At 38.3% G+C, this 18,907-nt stretch overlaps 1 protein-coding gene across 1 annotated transcript in view; it reads right to left on the bottom strand.

Annotated features, from left to right (window-relative positions):
* Positions 1-15,306, bottom strand: part of TDRD7 (tudor domain containing 7) — a 67,435-nt gene extending 52,129 nt beyond the window's left edge. The window contains exons 1-2 of the mRNA XM_081280034.1: positions 15,155-15,306; positions 2,134-2,346 (exon numbers count right to left, since the gene is read on the bottom strand). Of these exons, the coding sequence (XP_081136160.1) occupies positions 2,134-2,340 (207 nt within the window). The 5' untranslated portion in view covers positions 2,341-2,346; positions 15,155-15,306. The remainder of the gene's footprint in view (positions 1-2,133; positions 2,347-15,154) is intronic.
* Positions 15,307-18,907: the final 3,601 nt, after the last annotated feature.

Genomic DNA, 18,907 nt, shown 5'->3' on the forward strand with positions numbered 1-18,907 from the left:
CATGGAATTATTTTCTCTATTTGTTTTCAAAAACTTAGTTGTTTAGGGTTACTTGGTATCTCCCAATGTCACATTGTTAGATTGCCTCATGTCAAATATTCAACAAACTTATAACACAAATGTCACTTCTAATTTGGTTACAATATGTAAAATTTTATACCCACATTAAAAAATGTAAAATGCCAAAAAAATGGAAAAAAGAGGAATTGTAAAATAGAAAACTTTATATATATAATAACAGCAATAATCCGTACCTATAAAAATCACTTTAAATATAAATGGATTAATGTAAATGTATTAAATTATCTGACCAAAGGAAAAAAAAATACAAAATAGGGCTAGGGATATGGCTCAGTGGTTGAGTGACCCTGGGTTCAATGCTCAGCACCAAAACAACAGCAATAATAATAAAAAAAATTGGTACGATATATAGGATATCAGAGAAAATATTTGAAGCATGGAGACTTTAGATGATCTCTAAAGACCCATTTAGTTTATAAGGCTTGGACTCTTGAGTTGAAATCAACAACAGGAAAATAAATGAAACTTTATACCACAGCCAAAACATGTTCTTACTCTTTAGTCTAATATTTTTATTCCTGAGACTATATTACAAGAACATAATTCAAAAGAAAAAATTCTACCTACTCCAATATGTGCAACGAGAGATATTTTAATAGTCAAATACTAGAAACATTTGAAATGTCTAAAACAGGGTTCCAGAGTTAAGTAAATTATAGTACAGTAACTATATGAAGCATGATGAATTTATTAATTAATCCTTACACATGATCATTCATGTATTCAACACATATTACATATCAACTATGAGAAGCAAAAAAATCCAGTCCTTCATTATCAAGGACATAGGAAGGAAAAAGAGAAAGGCAAAGAATATAAATAGAAAACATTGTGTCACGTGTTGTAATGATATAAGGTGTAAGTCTACAGAAAGGACTTAAAGAAGCCAAAGTACATTTTATTATTAATATATAACCAAGTTATATTTTCTCTTATAAAAGTTACTATAGATAAACTTCCCCTCTGAAGGCTCTCCTAAGGTTCCCTCTTCCTCCACACTCTGCCTCCCACCCACCCCCCAAAAGAAGTACCAATGTGTAAGTTTGTGTGAGAACCATACTAGCCTTGTTCTGTATATTTATGTATGTAGAAATGTACCCAGCAAATGACGAGAGATAAAGGTGTTTTTATTTGTCTTTTGGGTGGTGTCTGTCCACATCTATCATACTGTACAAAGGGCAATAAGTGACATTATTGGGCTGGGGATGAGGCTCAAGCTGTAACGCGCTCGCCTGGCAAGTGCGGGGCGCTGGGTTCGATCCTCAGTACCACATAAAAATAAAATAAAAAGATATTGTGTCTGCTGAAAACTGAAAAATAAATGTTAAAAAGTTCTCTCTCTCTCTCTCTCCTCTCTCTTTAAAAAAAAAAAGTGACATTATTGAGTCAGAGTGAAAATGCAGACTTACCTGCTGTTGCCACATAGTCCATACTACACATAATTTTCTTCTCGAGAAGTGGAAGGATTTAAAGTGGGAAAATAAAATGATTGTAATGAAGTAAAGGAAAGAATGAGCTGGACAGGGAAGGGACAGTCAGGGAGAATGGCGGGGAGGCCCCTGTAATATAAAGTGATGAGTGATCAACTAGGGAAGGACCTAGGTCCAGATAGCAGGTATCACTGTGAGGCCAAAGGATGAGAACTTATAACTATCAACTGACTATTAATGTTGAAAGACGGGGAAAAACCCTGCCTATGAGATGTGGCAAAGGTCATCAGTGACCTTGACAAAAACAGTCGCAACAGGTTTGTAATGGGCAGATGTTATGTTTAGGCAGTTAAAGGCCCCAGCACAGCTATTTATTTAAATGTTGAAACTGGGTAAACTTTTTTTTTGTGTGTGTGTTGTTAAAATTCCATTTCTACAATGAAAGGAGGGGTTAAACAAGACACAGAACCCATGCTGCATCTGGACACTGATCTCTTCATCACTACTGCCTTAGCCAGTACTTTTCATTTTGACTTCTGTTAGGAATGGGATTGGAAGTGCTGGGAAGGTCATTTATTACAAATTGGTTGGATTCTTCTAACATGCACAATTGCTTTCTTACCTCTCCAGATCTACTGGTCTCTATCCTGACAACTGCTGGCACACTTCTCAGATAGGCTTCCAGAGTAGGGTAACCTAGCTGTTTGAAGGGGATCCAGTCTCCAGTCAAGGAGCGGTACTCTCCTTGGAGTCGGGGTAATGCGATCCCGTTCTTATGAGACTGCAAAACAGCTCGTAGCATCTTTGAAACCAGATCTGCCTCCAGCATCTTCACCTACAAAGAACACAATAGCAGGTTACTGTATTAGGCTTCTTAGTCTGTGAATTCAAATAGATTTCAGAGCTCAACCTTGTTAGAGTATACCATAAATCAGTAATGAGTACTTTTTGTATGATTATGATGGAAAGCTCGGCCCACCTGAGAACACAGGGCAGGCAGAAAGAACAAAGGATCCTGGGAGCATATACTGCAGGGAACATTCCCAGAAGGAAGGAGGCCCAAATGGAGTCCTGACAGGTAGGAAGGAATCAGCCAGGCCAGAAGGAAAAGGCTGGGCTGTGAAGAACAACATACAAAAGACCAAGAAAAAGGGACCAGAGAGAAAAAGGTAAAAGAGGAAGTCATGTAGATAAAAGGAGGAATCCCGTAGATACAGGGGGAAATAAGTCAAGAAGAATGGCATGCTCAAAAGTGTCATGAACAGGGCTGGGGTTTTGGTTCAGTGGTGGAGCGCTTGCCTAGCATGCGTGAGGCCCTGGGTTTGATCCTCAGGACCACATAAAGATAAATAAACAAAGGTACTGTGTCCATCTACAAGTAAAAAATATATTTTTAAAATGTGTCATGAACAGAATAGGAGTTAAGCAAAAAAATAAATAAATAAAATAAAAAGTGAATTTGGATACCTAGGAAATAAAGTGTGGATCTTGGCAAGGAATTTTATTTGACAGTAGCAGACATTTTTTAAGGTTTACCACTTATGTTTTCTTTGCAAGATTACATCTTGCAGAGAAAAATAGAACGAAGATATATTCAGAGAATAAAGTACAAGTAGCCAGGAAAAATGGCTCAGCAGCTTACCCTCTTACTAAGGAAAAGAGGAAGGCAAGCCTTGTTAATTTTCCTTCTACAGTCTTTCTGTGATGAGGAAACACCTTGCATCTGTGCTGTATAAGGTAGCCCTAGGCATGTGGTTCTCAGCACCTCAATTAGGTGACTGAGGAGGTAAAATTTTCATTTAATTTAAATGTGGCTAGTGGCTACTGTATTGAATAGCATAGAATTCCAGGCCAGCAGATATTTTTTCTCTTTCTCTGGCTTAGAAAACAAAGGAAGAACAGCATATAATTCTATGGATTTCCTCATTTGTCCATTTAAAAAAGGAAACAAAATATCAGCTCATTTTGGAGGGGGGTTCTCAATTAGAAATATGATATTTAAATGATAGCAAGGCTTATAGAGCAAATGGAAATCCAAGCATTCATTATGTATGGAAGTAAAAACATTAACTCTTTTTAAATTGTCACCAACAGCAGTCTAGAAAAGTCCTATACTAGGTTTACATTCATATTCTTTCCGTAGAGAAATAGATGCACAGATTTTACATATATTTGAAATCACATATATACATACAAATCTTTAGGCTAATTTATTAAAGTAAATTTTTTATGTGTTTGAATGTTGAAAATGATATATATCCATGTAATCATCACCACAATCAAAGTTATTTCCATCACCAAAAATGTTCCCTCATGTGGGGTACATCATATATATGAGCAAAATGTACAACAATGGTAAAACAAAACAGGAGAGAGGGGAACAGGAATAATGCCCTTGGAAGGTTCTTAAACTACCCATGAACAAGTATATTATTTGAATAAAGACTGTGGCAAGGATATATGTATTATAAATCCTTTGGCAACCACTAAACAAAAATTTTAAAAGAGGTACAACTAATAAGCCAGTAGGGAAGAGAAAACAGAATTAAACAATACTCATTCCCATCTACTCAGGAGGCTGAGGCAAGAGGATCACAAATTTGAGGTCAAACTGGGCATCTCAGTAAGAACCTGCCTCAAAATAAAAATGGCTGGGGATGTAAATTGGTAGTAGGCAATTCCCTAGCATGCATAAGGGTCTAGGTTTGATTCCCAATACTGAAAAACAAAAACAAAACAAAAAGGGTAAGAAAACCCCCATAAAACTCATAAATAAAAATAAAACAATATTCAAACGCAGGCAAAAGTTTTAAAAAATAGATATATGTAAGGAAAAGTAACAACAAAAGACAGGGAAAATAGGAAACATCTAGAAAAGTGGTACATTCAACACTATCCATACCAATATTTACATTAAATGTAAATGACTGAAATAGCCCAATAAAAAGTCAGAGACTGGCAGACTGGACATAAAAGTAAGACATACCTATATACCTTCAAAAAACCTATTTAAAAAATAAGTATATAGGTTAAAAGTAAACATGGAGAAAAAGATGTTCCAGGCAAATGTTGACTATATTAATAGCAGAATAAAGAGCATTACCAGTGATTAAAAAAGGCACATTACACAACAACTAAGAATCCTAAGCGCAGCTGCACCATACAACAGAGCTTCAAAACACACAAACATGAGAGATTAAATAATAAGTTCACAACCATGGTAGGTCACTTCAAAAGCCTTCCTTAGTGATTCAGTGATTCAGCAGTAAGGGTGCAGGAGAGCTGAACAACACTTTCAACTCAACTGACCTAACTGATATCAATAGAACACCCTCCTCCAACAATAGGAGACTATATATGCATTTCAAGAGCATCAAAATGGAATGGAATAGCCACCAAAACAGAATATATTTTGGCACTTAAAACAATATTTATTTGATTTAAAATAATTAAAATTATACAAAGAATATTTTGTGACCCAAACAAAATTAAATTAGTTATCAGTAATAGATAAATGGACAAATCTCATGTATTTGCAAATCTAACAACATGTAGTTCTAATAACCAATGATCAAAGAGGAAGGCTCCTCACTTATCTGAAAAAGACAGTTTTAAACAAATGAAAACATTATATATAAAAATTATAAACTAGATACAATTAAATTATTATTTAAAGGGAAATTTATAGCATTATGTGTTTTGTTATAATAAGAAGAAAGGTGCCAGATCAATAGCCAAATATACTTTGAGGGGAAAAAAAGAACAAATTATATCAAAAACACGCATAAGAGATGAAAACAGAAATCAATACTGAAATGATGAAATAGATCAGTAGTGAAATTTTAAAATAGGAAAAAAATAATAAAACCAAAACTAATTCTTTGAAAGCATTAATAAAACTGATGAACTCCTAGGAAGATGAATTAAGGGGAAAAGAAGAGAGGGCATCAATTACTACTAGTGGGACTGAAAGGGGGGTCATTAAAACAGATCCTACAGATATTAAAAAGGGAATATTATGACAAGTTATGCCAATAAATTTGGTAACAAGTGAAATGGATAAATTCACTGAAAAACACAACTTTCAAAGAACACTGAAGAAGAAATAGATAATATGAGTACCCCATATCCACTAGACAAATTGAATTTATATTCAAAAAGATCTTCACACAAGGAAAACTTAAATCCCGGATGGATATGCTGGCAAATCACCATTTATGAAGAATCAATACCACTCTTAAACACACTCTTCCAGAAATGAGAGTGAGGGGAACATTTCTGAACTTATTCTATGAGGTTAGCATTATGCTTATACTAAAACCAAAGACACTACAAGAAAAGTAGAGACAAATATTCCTCATGAATATGAATACAAAAATTCCTAACAAAACATTAGCAAATCAAATCTAAAAATAAGTAAAAGGGTTAACAGTTACGATTTATTCTATAATGAAAAGTTGGCTCAATATTCATGAGTCAATCGATGTAATTTACTACATCCACAGACTAAAGGAGATTAAAGCATATGAAGTATATTATTTGAATAAAGACTGTGACAAGGATATATGCATTATAAATCCTATGGCAACCACTAAATAAAAATTTTAAAAGAGGTATTTCAGTATTGGGGATCAAACCTAGACCCCAATATCATATTAATTGGTGAAAAAAAATATATTTCACAAAATTAAAAATTGATTTACAATGAGAAATTCACAGAAAATAAAAGGAAACACTTTTAACCTGATAATTATAATTTGTGGAAAATTCCACAACTAATATAATATGTAACAATGAAATAGTCAAGCTTTCTTTGAGAATAGGGCAAGAAATGTCCATGGTCACCTATCTTAGACAATGCCTTAAAGCTGATTTTAAAACTTACTATAAATTTATATTAATCAAAATAGTGTGATATTGTCAAAAGGACAATCACAGATCAATAGAACAGAATACATAATCCAGGAATAGATTATTATTTAGAATACATATAACCCATATATGTCAACTGATTTTTAGCAAAGGTGCTAAGGAAATTCAATGGAGAAAACTCAATGAATAGTGCTAGTATAATTAGTCATCCATATGCAAAAAATGAACCTCATAACATGCATAAAAATTGACTTAAAAATAACTTAGCCAAGCATAGTGGCACACGCCTGTAATCCTAGTGACTCTGGAGCCTGAGGCAAAAGTACTACAAGTTCAAGGCCAGCATCAGCAACTTAGGGAGACACTATCTCAGAAAAAAAGAAAAAGATTTGGGGATGGGGCTTAGTGGTGAAGTGCCTCAAAGTGCAATTCCCAGTACCAAAATATAATAAAATCACTTAGACCAGAAATGAAAAGTCTAATACTGTAAAACTTCTAGGGAAAAAAAAGAACACAAGAATCAATTTTGTGACCCTGGGTCAGACAAAGATTTTTTTAGAACTGCGGAAGAAAAGAACTGACAAAATGAAGCTCAACAAAATTTCAAATTTCTGCTGTTAAGAAAATGAAGAAAATGAAGACAAGCCACAGACTGAGAGAAAATATTTCCATAACACATCTGGCAAAGGGCTGGAAACCAGCACATATAAACAACCCTCAAAACTCGACAATAAAACAAAAAGCCCAATTAAAAATGTGAAAGATCTGAATACATATCTTACTAAAGTACAGAGGCAGATGTCAAAACAACAACAACAACAACAAAAAAAAAACATGAAAAGATGCCCAGAAGCATTAACCATTAGGGTAATACAAATTAAATCCACGATGAAGTAACAGAAGTATCATTTACAAGTAAGTCACTTTATATAGCTACACATATATTAGAATAGTTTAGTAAACAACTGAAAATATAAAGTGCTGATGACAGTGCAGAATAACTGGAATTCGGATACATTTCTGGTGAATGTGTAAAACAGTACATTGAAAAATAGTTTGGCAGTTTAATCTAGCAATCCTACTCCTAGGTAACTGCCTAAGAGAAAGGATTATTCGTGTCCCCAAAAACCTATGCATGGCCTGGGATTGTGGCTCAGTGGTAGAACATTTGCCTAGCATGTGCAGGGGCCCTGGGTTCGATTCTCAACACCACATAAAAATAAATGAATGGAATAAAGGTACTGTGTCCAAATACAACTAAAAAATAAATATTAAGAAAAAACATGTGCATGAATGTTTGTAACAACTTTATTTATGGGGGGGAAAATCTCTGCCAAATGCATCTCATTGATCAATGGAAATCCCATTATTAAAACATAATAGAACCCCCAATATGAGGAAGATTTGGAAAGAGAGGCCTCACACCTCACTTCATCTTAAGAGCTAATCAGAGGCTTGTCTTACAGGTGGCTCTGAAAGAAAGTCTACTCCTTTCACCTTCAGAACAGTTTTTCATCGCTGTTCCTGAAATGCCCTCTCTAGCTTTCTTATTTCTGCTCTGAACCAGGGGCCGGCAAGGATTTTTCCCAGAGTATTAATTTGGGAGTTAGTGAAGGCCACATATCCACACTTGTGACCAGTCTGACTGTCACAAAGCACAGTCAAAGCTAGGAAACTGTGTCCAATGCTTCATTAATCTTCTCCTTTCTGAATATATTTCCTTTTTCTTAGGCCACAGACTCTGTCAAGACACAGTGAATATCCTATGGCCCCCAGCTAATTGTCCTATCTTTTTGCCTCAAGGTTCTTGGGTTAAGTTTCATGGAGACATAAAGAATACACTTACAAGTGAGTATCTAAGAAATTAAATAACATGTTAATCTGTGTGGTACAATTATTTTTCCCTTCCCACCCTATCCAACCTCATGTTGGCCTATCTTGGCTTCTGGGGAATTTTTTAAAAATTAGATTCCCTGACTTAACACTGGAAAGGCTCATGCCACACGCATTCTTCCCATTCTCACACTCCCTTTAAGGCACTTATTATCAGAGTTCAAGTCCAAATTTTAATACTTCTTTTAATAGTTAAGTTGCTGACAAATAGGTAATATATTTTGATTTGGTTTTGAGGTAGAAACAGGGGACTGCAGAGGGTTGTGCCTGTGCCTCCTTTTGCTTCTGTGCCCCAAGTTTAACACTACTGTGAAACAAGCTCCTTCTTCCAAGCCTCAGTTTCCTTATCTATAAGATGGGGGGCAATCAGTATTAGTGGTTCTCACACCTCTTCTCTCATTACTAAATGACATGATGAAGATGAACAGGCTAATATCCACAACTCCCCCACTCACCATCTCCATGGTCCTGGTCCTCACCAACATCTCTTGCCTGGCTTAGGGAATCTGCCTCCTAGCTAGCCTCTGCTTCCACTTTGCCTCCTAGAATCTATTCTCCACACCACACTCAACAGCCAGAGTCATGTTCTCATATTATAGATCCTATCACATCACTGTTCTGCTCAAAACCCTTTCGTGCTTCCTGTCTCAGACAAGAAGCCTTTAAAGTGGCCAAAGTCTTTATAGCGGCCTAAGGGCTTCACAATCTGTGCCTGCCCATCAATCTGTGCCTGACCTCAATTCTTCCTTCCTTTTCCTTCCACTCAATCTATTCCATCCTCCCTGGGCTCCTTGCTTCCCCCACAATACGCCTGGGATGGCCTCACCTCAGGGCCTGTGCACTTCCATTACCTCTACTAGGAAGTCTGTCCCCACAGGTCCACATGGCTCACCATCTCACCTCCTTCAGGTATTTGCTCAGATGTCACTTTCTCAGTAAGGCTTTCCCTCTCCGACCTTAAAAAATCCTAGCTGCTATGCCAGCTGCCCAGAACTCTTGATTCCACTACCCTACCTTACTGTTCTCCTTAGTGTTCATCATCACCATTCAACACTCCTCTTTATTTAATTTTACTGTTTGACTCCTTCACAGAAGCAGGGATTTGTAACTGTGTTGTTTGCTGTGGAACCCCCAGACCCAGCCTGTAACAAGAGCTCAATAAGTATACATTAAATAAATAAGAAATTCTCCATTTACCAAACACTACTTCTTTTCTCCCCTACTCAGCTGGATATAGCATAATGTATGTAAACTACTGAAGGATAACTTTCAATTATTTTTTAAAAAATTTTAATGATGGCTATAAATTCCATGACAGCTCCTCTCACCAAACTATGGTGGAGAACCATCTATTTCTAAGCCTTTCCATTCAAGAGCCAGAGTTCACAATGAGGAGCCCCTACCAGGCCAGAGCACACTACAAGGAGTCCAGAAATCCTTTTGAGCAGTAAGCACTGCTTAAATGCTGCTAAGTATATCACACTTACACGGATTTCTCTTTCAGTGTGCAGATACTTTGTTAAATCCATACATACTGTTATTAAATACATACTGTTACTAAATCCACAAAGCTTTTGTTACATATTTCATCAACCAATGAATACTAGAAGTACAAATACTAGCATATGAAGTTTCACAAAGGCTTTTAAAAAGTGACAAAAGAATCCTATTCTTGAGAAGAGTGGGAAGTAATGCCTGGCTGCAATCTGTAAATTAAATTCCTTCACCCTTTTTCTAAAGTACATGATCATTCATGGGCTACTATAACTCTGTATTTAGAAACAACTTTTTGGAGGGACCTACAGACCATTAGTCTGTAAGCTGAGGACCTTCAAGCTGGTGAAAAGCAGTTAAGTGCAGCAAGACCTAGCAGGGTAAGTAGGACTCTCAGATGGAGGCCTTGTTCTCATGCATGTCAATCTCTTCCAGTCCCGTTTACAATTCTTACATTAGTATATAACTTTAGGCACTGAATAAAAAGAAAGTTAAGCTTAAAAATATTTTTTAAATGCTCTTGAGTTTTGTTAAATCCTTGGTCGTCATGGCATTTTTTGAGATTTGCTGAAGACAACAATTATACTCTTGAGGTATAAAGAAATACCACCCCCTAGTTATAAAAATCAAGTGTATTATCTTGGACATCATCCATTAAAAGCACAAAAGGAAGCTTGCCATGGGAATTTCAATTATTAGTGTTCCCAAAATAAACTTGGGCATCCCTCTCTCCCAAAAAATGTTCAAAAAGTTTGCTTAAAGTGGCTCCTCAAGTTTTTAAAGTTTTCATTTTAATACTTCAATTCCATTTCCTATTATTTCTATCATCTAAAAATGTTGTGATAAATATAATTTGGGGTGTAAGAGAATTCAAATTATTTTCACTTTTTACTGAGCGTGTCATGTAAGCCCTGGTAACCATGTTTGGCTAGGTTGGGAGAACTGAGATTGGCCATCTCTATTTTAGACCAGAGTCTCAGGCTGAAATTTCTAAGGATTTTCCTAGACAACACAGGGGCTACTTGATCTATTCAGCAGCGTAAACTGGAAGTAGGTCTGGGGAATTATTAAATCATATCACTTTTGATTTCAACTGACTAAAGTCAGCAAGCAAAGACCTTAAAGAACTGGCCACAGCAGATTGCACTTGTCCTTCACTTTATTCCCTCTCACTTTTTCCTCCTCCTTTGTCTTTCTTTCTGAATAAAAGCATCAGGAGTGGTATATGTATTTTATGCACAGTGTAGTTACCTAATAAAATGATTTCCTAGAAGAACTGTGTGGATGGAAAATGATCTGTAAATATATGCAATAAATAGCTGAGAGTGCAATGACAGAAGCACTAGTATACTAAAGAAGTTGTTAGTTCACCATTAAATTTGAAATATCATAATTTTCCCAGATTTTCTTATTTTTCCCCATAAACACACTTATGAACTGCCAAGTTTGTTAAGAAAGCCAGTGGATCTCTAAGATTTCTCACCTAACAAGCAAAAAGTTCCTTACTGCTTTGGCACAGAGTCTTGGCGTAGAGTTCCCTGCTAGACTACAATTCTATGCCTGACAAAGGAAGGTTGAGAACCCAATCTCAAAAATGGGGAGCTCAGGGTTGGGATTGTGGTTAAGTGGTAGAGCGCTTGCCTAGCACGTGCGAGGCCCTGGGTTTGATCCTCAGCACCACATAAAAATAAATAAATAAAAATAAAATAAATATAAAATAAATAAATAAAAATTAAAAAATAAATATTTTTTAAAAATGGGGAGCTGGGGGAAGCATGAAACACTAGTTGGTACTTTTAACACTGTCTTCTCCAAACTCTGCAGCTTACAAGTGAGGAAACTGAATCACAAGAACCCCTAACTTCTGTTTCCCAAACTAGGACTTCTTTTCAGACAATTGCTCCTAATGTAAAAAGCTGACAGAGAACACTAATAGCAACCTGGAGGGATGTTTAGTGTTTAGCCCTAAAAACATGAAAAAGGGACCTGCCATATTTTAATTGAAGGATGTGTCATCCAAATTCAAAAGAATTGTCAATCATCACAAAGATTCAATTATGACACCCGACAATTCCTTTTATTCTCTACCCTTTCTCTTTACTTTTCATTGTGACTGCCCCAAGATGCTTTTAATGTACAGGAAGTAGAGCAGGGAGTAGAAGCAAGTAACAACCTTTAGGGAAACAAGATTTAAATGGCCTACCATAATTCTTAATACATCTGAAAACTGTATTTTGTAAACTCAGTTTTTCTCTTTAACACACCTGAAAATGGTTAAGAAAATCTCATTTTAAAGGATCTGGCTTTGATGTATCCTAGATAAATGCTTGCTACTGAGCCTTCCTGGGCAGTCCTAGAACTATGGTGCCCAAAGGCCTTTACTGGAGCTAGTAATTTCTATGCTTTTTTTTCTCAACTTTTTCCAACTGTACTATTTGGCTCAACTTCCTTAGGCTAACACTAAATCCCAGAATACATCTTAAGAATTATTAGGGTAAAGTGAAATCACACGTAATTTCTCTTACCTTCTTTAGTTGCTCTCTTACCTTCAGCTGCTCAACTTTGAAGTATCTGAATATCTCCTTAGGGAATATACTTCTGGTGCTGGCTGTTTTTTTCCTTGAAGATATTATTTTAGCAACTAGCTGGGACCTTAAAGTCCCAGAACATCTGTGCTAAAAGATTCAGACATCATCTAGGCCAACTCAAACCCTTCATCTTATAGAGAACGAAGGGTTTTATCTAAGTTCCTTACCCAATTATTATTCATCTTGCAACAGTTAAACATGCTATCTTCTTTTTTCAATTACAGTCTACTTACTACCACCTTTTAAAGGAAAGATAGTAATTAACATCCACCAGGAGTGGTATGCTTTCTTAAGGAACTGTTTTCCTTTTTATTCTTGTGACTTCAAGTTCCAAATTATTTGTACATTTTTTTCAGTGCATAGCATGAATGTATAAGTAAGGGATTTCTATAAATCTACATACTAGAGGAAAAACAGCTGATAATAGAGTGACTTAGAGTTTGCATCTTAACTTTAGTTTTGCTACTAATTACCTCTTACCCTTTAATCAAGTTACCTCAGGTCTCTCTTTTCACATGGAAGATAAAGAGGGTGAGTAACAGGTGAAATTCTCAATTTCTTTGGATTTCCTTCAAGACTGAGATGGGTCCAAAGAGCTAATGGAAACCAAGGGTTTGCTTACTCAGGACAAAAGCCTGTATTTTAGCACAAGCCAAAAATACCAAAATTGCTTTGAAGTCACGCCAGGTATGGTGGGTTGATCAGAAGCTCTAACTGGCATTTGTACATGCCTTCAACTAAAAATTGTAAAGTTAATTATTTTTAGTTTATTTGAAAGGTAAACTTTTAAAAATATTTGGCGTATGGGGAAATAATGAAAAGAATGAAGCTTTAAAAAGCAGAGAGGTGGTAGTGGAAGAGAAAGTAGGTTTGGCACAAACAAAAACAATTAACATAAATATGAAATTAAATATCACTCCAAACACCAAGAAACTTTCTATCCCATGACAGGGTCCAGATCCAATGCACTTTTCCACATCAAATGTCAGTTCTTGCAAATAGCCCTGGATCAAATATAAAGAGTTGGATTCTAAGTATATTTTCTTTACATTGAATATTAAGTATCCAAATAGGTTACATTGCCCAGTGAATTTAAAGGAGAAGTACACTTCAAGGAATTTAAATCTCTTGATGCAAAATACAATAGTGCATTCATCCATGTTCAACAAATGCACTTAAAAGGGCATTAGCAGGGATTACTTTTCACTTCCAGCCTACAGGGACTGAAATCCAAAGGTACTGCCAACTGCTGCCTCACTGTTTTTAAGTAGCAAAAAAGAGGCTGTGGGCCACCAAAGGATCCTGAATCAAGGCATAGAAGATGTGAGTTCTAACCCATCTGGCCCTGGGAGAATTCCCTACAACCAGCATAAGTACACTGCATGTAACTGATGCTCAATGAATGTCAGTTGAGTGGAATTGCAAATCTCTCCACCATGTGTCAATTTATATAATACAGAAAACTTAAAAGATCTTGTGTCCCTACACTTAAAAACTGAAATCCAATTATGTAAAATATGAACAATTAGTGCAAAAAACAACGTTAACACTGCTTGACTATTAATATGAGCTAAAGGATGTATAGTGGTTATCTAGAAATCTTCCACAGTAAGTAAAATATTTCCCCTTGATACATAGTAAACCAGAGAAAGTATGTAATTTATTCATTGTCACATTACTAGTAGGCAGAGAAACCAGATTCCAATCCAGGTCTGCAAAGTACACACAAATTTATAAAATGCAACATATTTGTAGTATGCAACATAGTTATGCCTATAAAGCAAGGTAGCCCAGAATTTAGGTCTTAGTTTCACTTCTGCAACTAAGTTGGTGCAGATCTCTAGGCGCAACACTTTTCTGCAGTATTTCCATCTGCACAACCGGGATGGTGTTGGTGGCGGGTAAATTTACTACTAGATCAGTGGGGTTTTGGTTTCATTTTATTGGACGGTTATCAGAATCCTTTCGGAACGGGGCTTTTGCTAACAGTTATATACCTTCCCTGCTCTTTGAAATTATTTGGGAGTGTAACTCTTAATTAATGGAAATATATTATAGCCCATAAATGGTTGGGAGCAAGAAAAGATGTGCCTGCTCCAAGTTCCCACCCAGCAAGTTGTTGGGGGAATGTTGATGAAAGTTAAGAGACAACTTATTCGCGGATCCATGCTTTTCTCCGGGAGCTTGGTGCTTTGTATCTACCCGTTGCTCACGGTTGAGAGGAACGGATAGTGTGCGTCCTGCATTTCTTGAGCGGCCCGCACGGGCTCGTCTCGTGAGTTATAGAGATGCTTGAGGATGTCGGCAACTTTAAGAAACTTAGAGCCGCGGTGTAAAATTCATGGGTTCAAAGAACCAGCAGCTCCGGGATCAGAGGCTAGGAGCGAGCAGCTGCGGCCCATCGCGCCGGTACTGGAAGCACTTCCTGGTCAGCATCTCCCGCCCTCGTCCACGCCCCCAGTGCCGCATTTTCCCACTGCACCGAGCTCCCGAGCCGGCAGGAGGGTCGTCCGGCTCCCGGGTGAGCGCCCCGCCAGCCCCGAGCGGCCGGGGTAAAGGGTCCCATCCGAGATTTGAAACACAACGCTCTGGAACTCCAACTCCCCCAGCGCGCAGCCCGCTGCCCGGGCGTCTGACCCGGGCACCCCTGCGGCTGCAGGGAAGAGGTCCCGGGCCTGCGGGAGCCCCGCCCGGCCTCAGTCCCGCTGATGACCCAGGTGCGCCGCGCCCACCCGAAACCTCTACCGCCGGCGCTCCGCACCTGTCGCGCCCAGAGCGGGCAGGACCTACGCTCACCTCGTCCCGGGGGCCCACGGCCCGTCTCCGCGTTTCTGGGCTCGGCTCCTGCCGCCGTCTCCGCCGGGGCCCAGCCGCGGCCGCCGCCCACTTTCGGTTTCCCGCACGGCCGGAGCCGCAGCCGCGGCTCGGGAATCACCTCAAGCCCCCGCCCCACCCTGTTCGGCCCCGCCCCACGCCGCGCCGCCCCGCCCCCAGGGCAGCCCGGCTCGGCTCTGCGCACGCGCGGGCGCCCCGGTCCCGTCGGCCCACGCCGGCGTCCGCGCGTGGGAAGGGAAACCGACACCGCCTAGCGGTTTCTGCGCGTGCCCACGCATGGTCCGGCGGCGGAAGACGGCTGCGGGGCGGACGCAGGCGCGCCTCCTCGGGGACAGCGCAGGTACTCGCGGCCGGCAGGGCCCGGGATCCCGCTGGGAGGCGTGGCGGCTGTGCCCCAGGTCTTGGCTCTTCTGCTACCTGCTTCTCCTACCTGGAAGTTACTCTGCTCTCGCCCATCCTTTTCGTCAACGCTTGGAACAGTTACTTTTTATTTCTCTAGACCTGTCCGCTCAGATGCCAGCTTTTCCCTCAGGCATCACTTTTCAAGGAGGTTGGCCACTCTTTAAAATGTCAACCTCCTTCCCTGACCTCCCCATCCTACTTCTCAGCCTTGTTACCTCTCCTTCCCACCTATCTAGCACACTGTATGTATTTTATTTATGTTTTAATTTTCTACTATCCTAAAATTAAAGCTCATTTGATTAGGGGGAGTTTTGCTTGGTTTCCTAATCCATTCCCTGAGCCTGGCACATAATAAACATTAAGTAAATATTCATCAGATTTGTTCATTCATTCTGAAATTATTGAACATTGGATATTTACTCATGTCGCTTTTGCATATTAATCATAGTAACTTATCAAGCACCTGCTTTGCATTCCTTCAACCAACGTTAAAAACTTTTTCTGCATCGCTCTATGTACATTTTATGGACAGCCTGCTGCCTATCAACCCATATTTTCTTTTATATCTTGAGGTATAACTGGCATACAGTAAGCTGAACATGTTTAAAATGTAGTTTGATAAATTTGACATGTATAAAGCAGTGAAACCATCATCAAAATAAAAATAATGAGCATATCCATCTCTCCCAAGTTTCTTCCTGTCCCTTGTAATCCTTACCTCCTGTCCCTCTCTGTCCCCTGCTCCCTAATTGTTCATCTGCTTTTGGTTGCTATAGATTTGTTTGCTTTTTTATATACAAATATAATCATAGAGTATTACTGTTTTTTGTTGGCAGCTAGTGGAGGATCTGGCTTCTTTCATTCAGCAAAAATACCTTTGAGATTGGCCCACATTGTTGCATGTACCAATAGTTTGTCTTTATTGCTTAGTAGTATTCCATTGTATCAATGTAACGAATCTACCACAAATCTAGCAGTTCTACTCCCAGTATTTACCCAAGAAATATGAAAGCAAAATTGGAAACAATATAAATATTCTTCAGCAGGTGAATATTTTTCACTATATATTGATCACTTGCTGTTAACAAAACTTTAATTCGATGCTCATAGCATGTGCTTAAGGAGCTTTTGATTCAATGAAAAGATTCAGTAGGCAATGAATAGATTGGAAGTCAGTCATAAAAACTCTGATATCCCATGCTTAGTAGTTTTGGGGCTTTTCCCCAAAGGCCACAAGATAACTGTTCTAAGGCTTTGAACAGGGGTCTTCTTTGAATACTGTTCTCTTTCATACTGTCACGTGTGGTTCCAGGCGAAGCCTAAATGTCTCTGAAACATCTCTGCATCCCCTCTTTCTATTTCAGCCCATTTCAGATCTCTTTCTCCTTTTTCTCCTCTCTGATCTATTTCAAACTTTGCAGTGGATTTAATAGCCCTTTGCAGTGGATTTAACAACCAGCTCCCAATTTAGACTCTGCAGTACTCATTACATATCCTGGCTCCACCTTAAGATGGAAAAGATATAAATAGCCACTGAGAATTGAAAGGGTGCCAATGGGAATAGGAAATTAGAAAACTCCAGCATTCAATATACAAAATTAATCAGATGCCAAATCTGAGATCCTTTATCCTTCCTTGCAAGGTGTTCCATGTTTGGACTGTCCTTTATATGAAAAAAAATGATGATTTGCAGCTAGTTGTATTAAAATCAACTTTATTGATAAATAGCTTCCATAAGGCAAATATTTTAAGTGCACAGTTTGTCAAGTTTTAACAAATGTATTTAATAGCATATCCACCACCACAATCAAGATATAGGACTAGTTTATCATTCCAAAAAGTTCCCCTACGCCCTCAGCAGTTAATTCCCTCCCCTTATCTCTAGCCCCTGGAAGCCACTGATCTGATTTCTATTACCATATCTCTGCTTTTTCTAGAATAATATCATATAAATGGAATCATATAGTAGGTAGTCTTTCATATCTGGCTTCTTTCACATAGCATAATGCTTTTATGAATCATCCCTCTTGTTTTACCTATAAGCAGTCAGTTCCTTTTTATTGCTGTGTGGTATGTATGGATATGTCACTGTTTATCCATTCACACTTGATGTGTATTTGTATTATTTGTAGTTTGGGGCTATTGTGATTAAAGCTTTATAAAAACCACACCCAGGTCTTCGTGTGGTCAGATGGTTTTCCTGCATACACACTTAGGAGTAGAATTTCAGGTTGTAGGATAAGTGTATGCTTTTTTTAAAAAAATATTTTTTAGTTGTAGGTGGACACAATATCTTTATTGCATTTTTATACGGTGCTGAGGTTTGAACCCAGTGCCTCACGTGTGCTAGGCGAGCATTCTACCACTAAGCCACAACCCAAGCCCCTAAGTGTATGCTTTATAAGAAACAAACTTTTAAAGGGGTGGCACTATTTTGGACTCCTCCTTCTGTCTGCCCCCACCTTCAGTAAGACAGAAGAGTTGCAGTTACTACAAATCCTCTCCAATATTTAGCATTGTCAGTCTTTTTGATTTTAGTCAATGTATCCCTATACATTAGAGTGCATGGGGATATAACAATGAAGCTTTAATTTGCATTTCTCTGTGACTAGTGATATTGACTATCTTGTGTGTATTGGCCCTTCATATATGTTCTTGGGTTAAGTATTCATTGTACAGGTAGATTTTTAGCCCAGGATAATATATCAAAAGATTCTTTAAAGTCCCTGGGAGGCTGACCTTTAGTAAGGGCAGGTTAAAAAGTTTTTGTTTGTTTGTTTGTTTGTTTTGCCAAATGGTCCAAGACCCAGAGAGTTCAAGAATTCACTCCCATTCCTTGTATATAATTGGATTTCAGGAGAATTAAAAGAGATTAGAGATGACACAGATTGGTTACTCTTTAGGCATAATGGTTCTTATCCATGTGTGGGAAAGAAAGTCAGAATACATGAAAGCAACATATAGATGCAAAATTTGGCACATGATTTCACAGAGGGTCGAGTCTTTAAGGGCCCACTGTGAATACTGCCTCAGAGGAAAGTATATATCTGGGGACAAGAAGCAGAGTTTTCAAAATTGACAGAACTCATGTCAAAGTCATTACTCTTCAGCAAAGGCCAAGCTCATCTTCAAACAATAGGTGCAAATGCTGGGAGCACATGGGTCTGTCTTTCAGGAAAGGCGGGCATGGATTTCCCTTCCCCAACGCTGTAGAGGGTCCTCAGTGCTCTTTGCTCGGGTGGCTTTGGGTGGTGGCAGTAGGCAACATCCTGAAAAATCATCTGTGCCTTTCCAGAAACTTCACACAATAGA

This window comes from Spermophilus citellus (genome assembly GCF_964194105.1).
Source record: "Spermophilus citellus genome assembly, chromosome: 2".
In the NCBI taxonomy this organism is placed as follows: domain Eukaryota; kingdom Metazoa; phylum Chordata; class Mammalia; order Rodentia; family Sciuridae; genus Spermophilus; species Spermophilus citellus.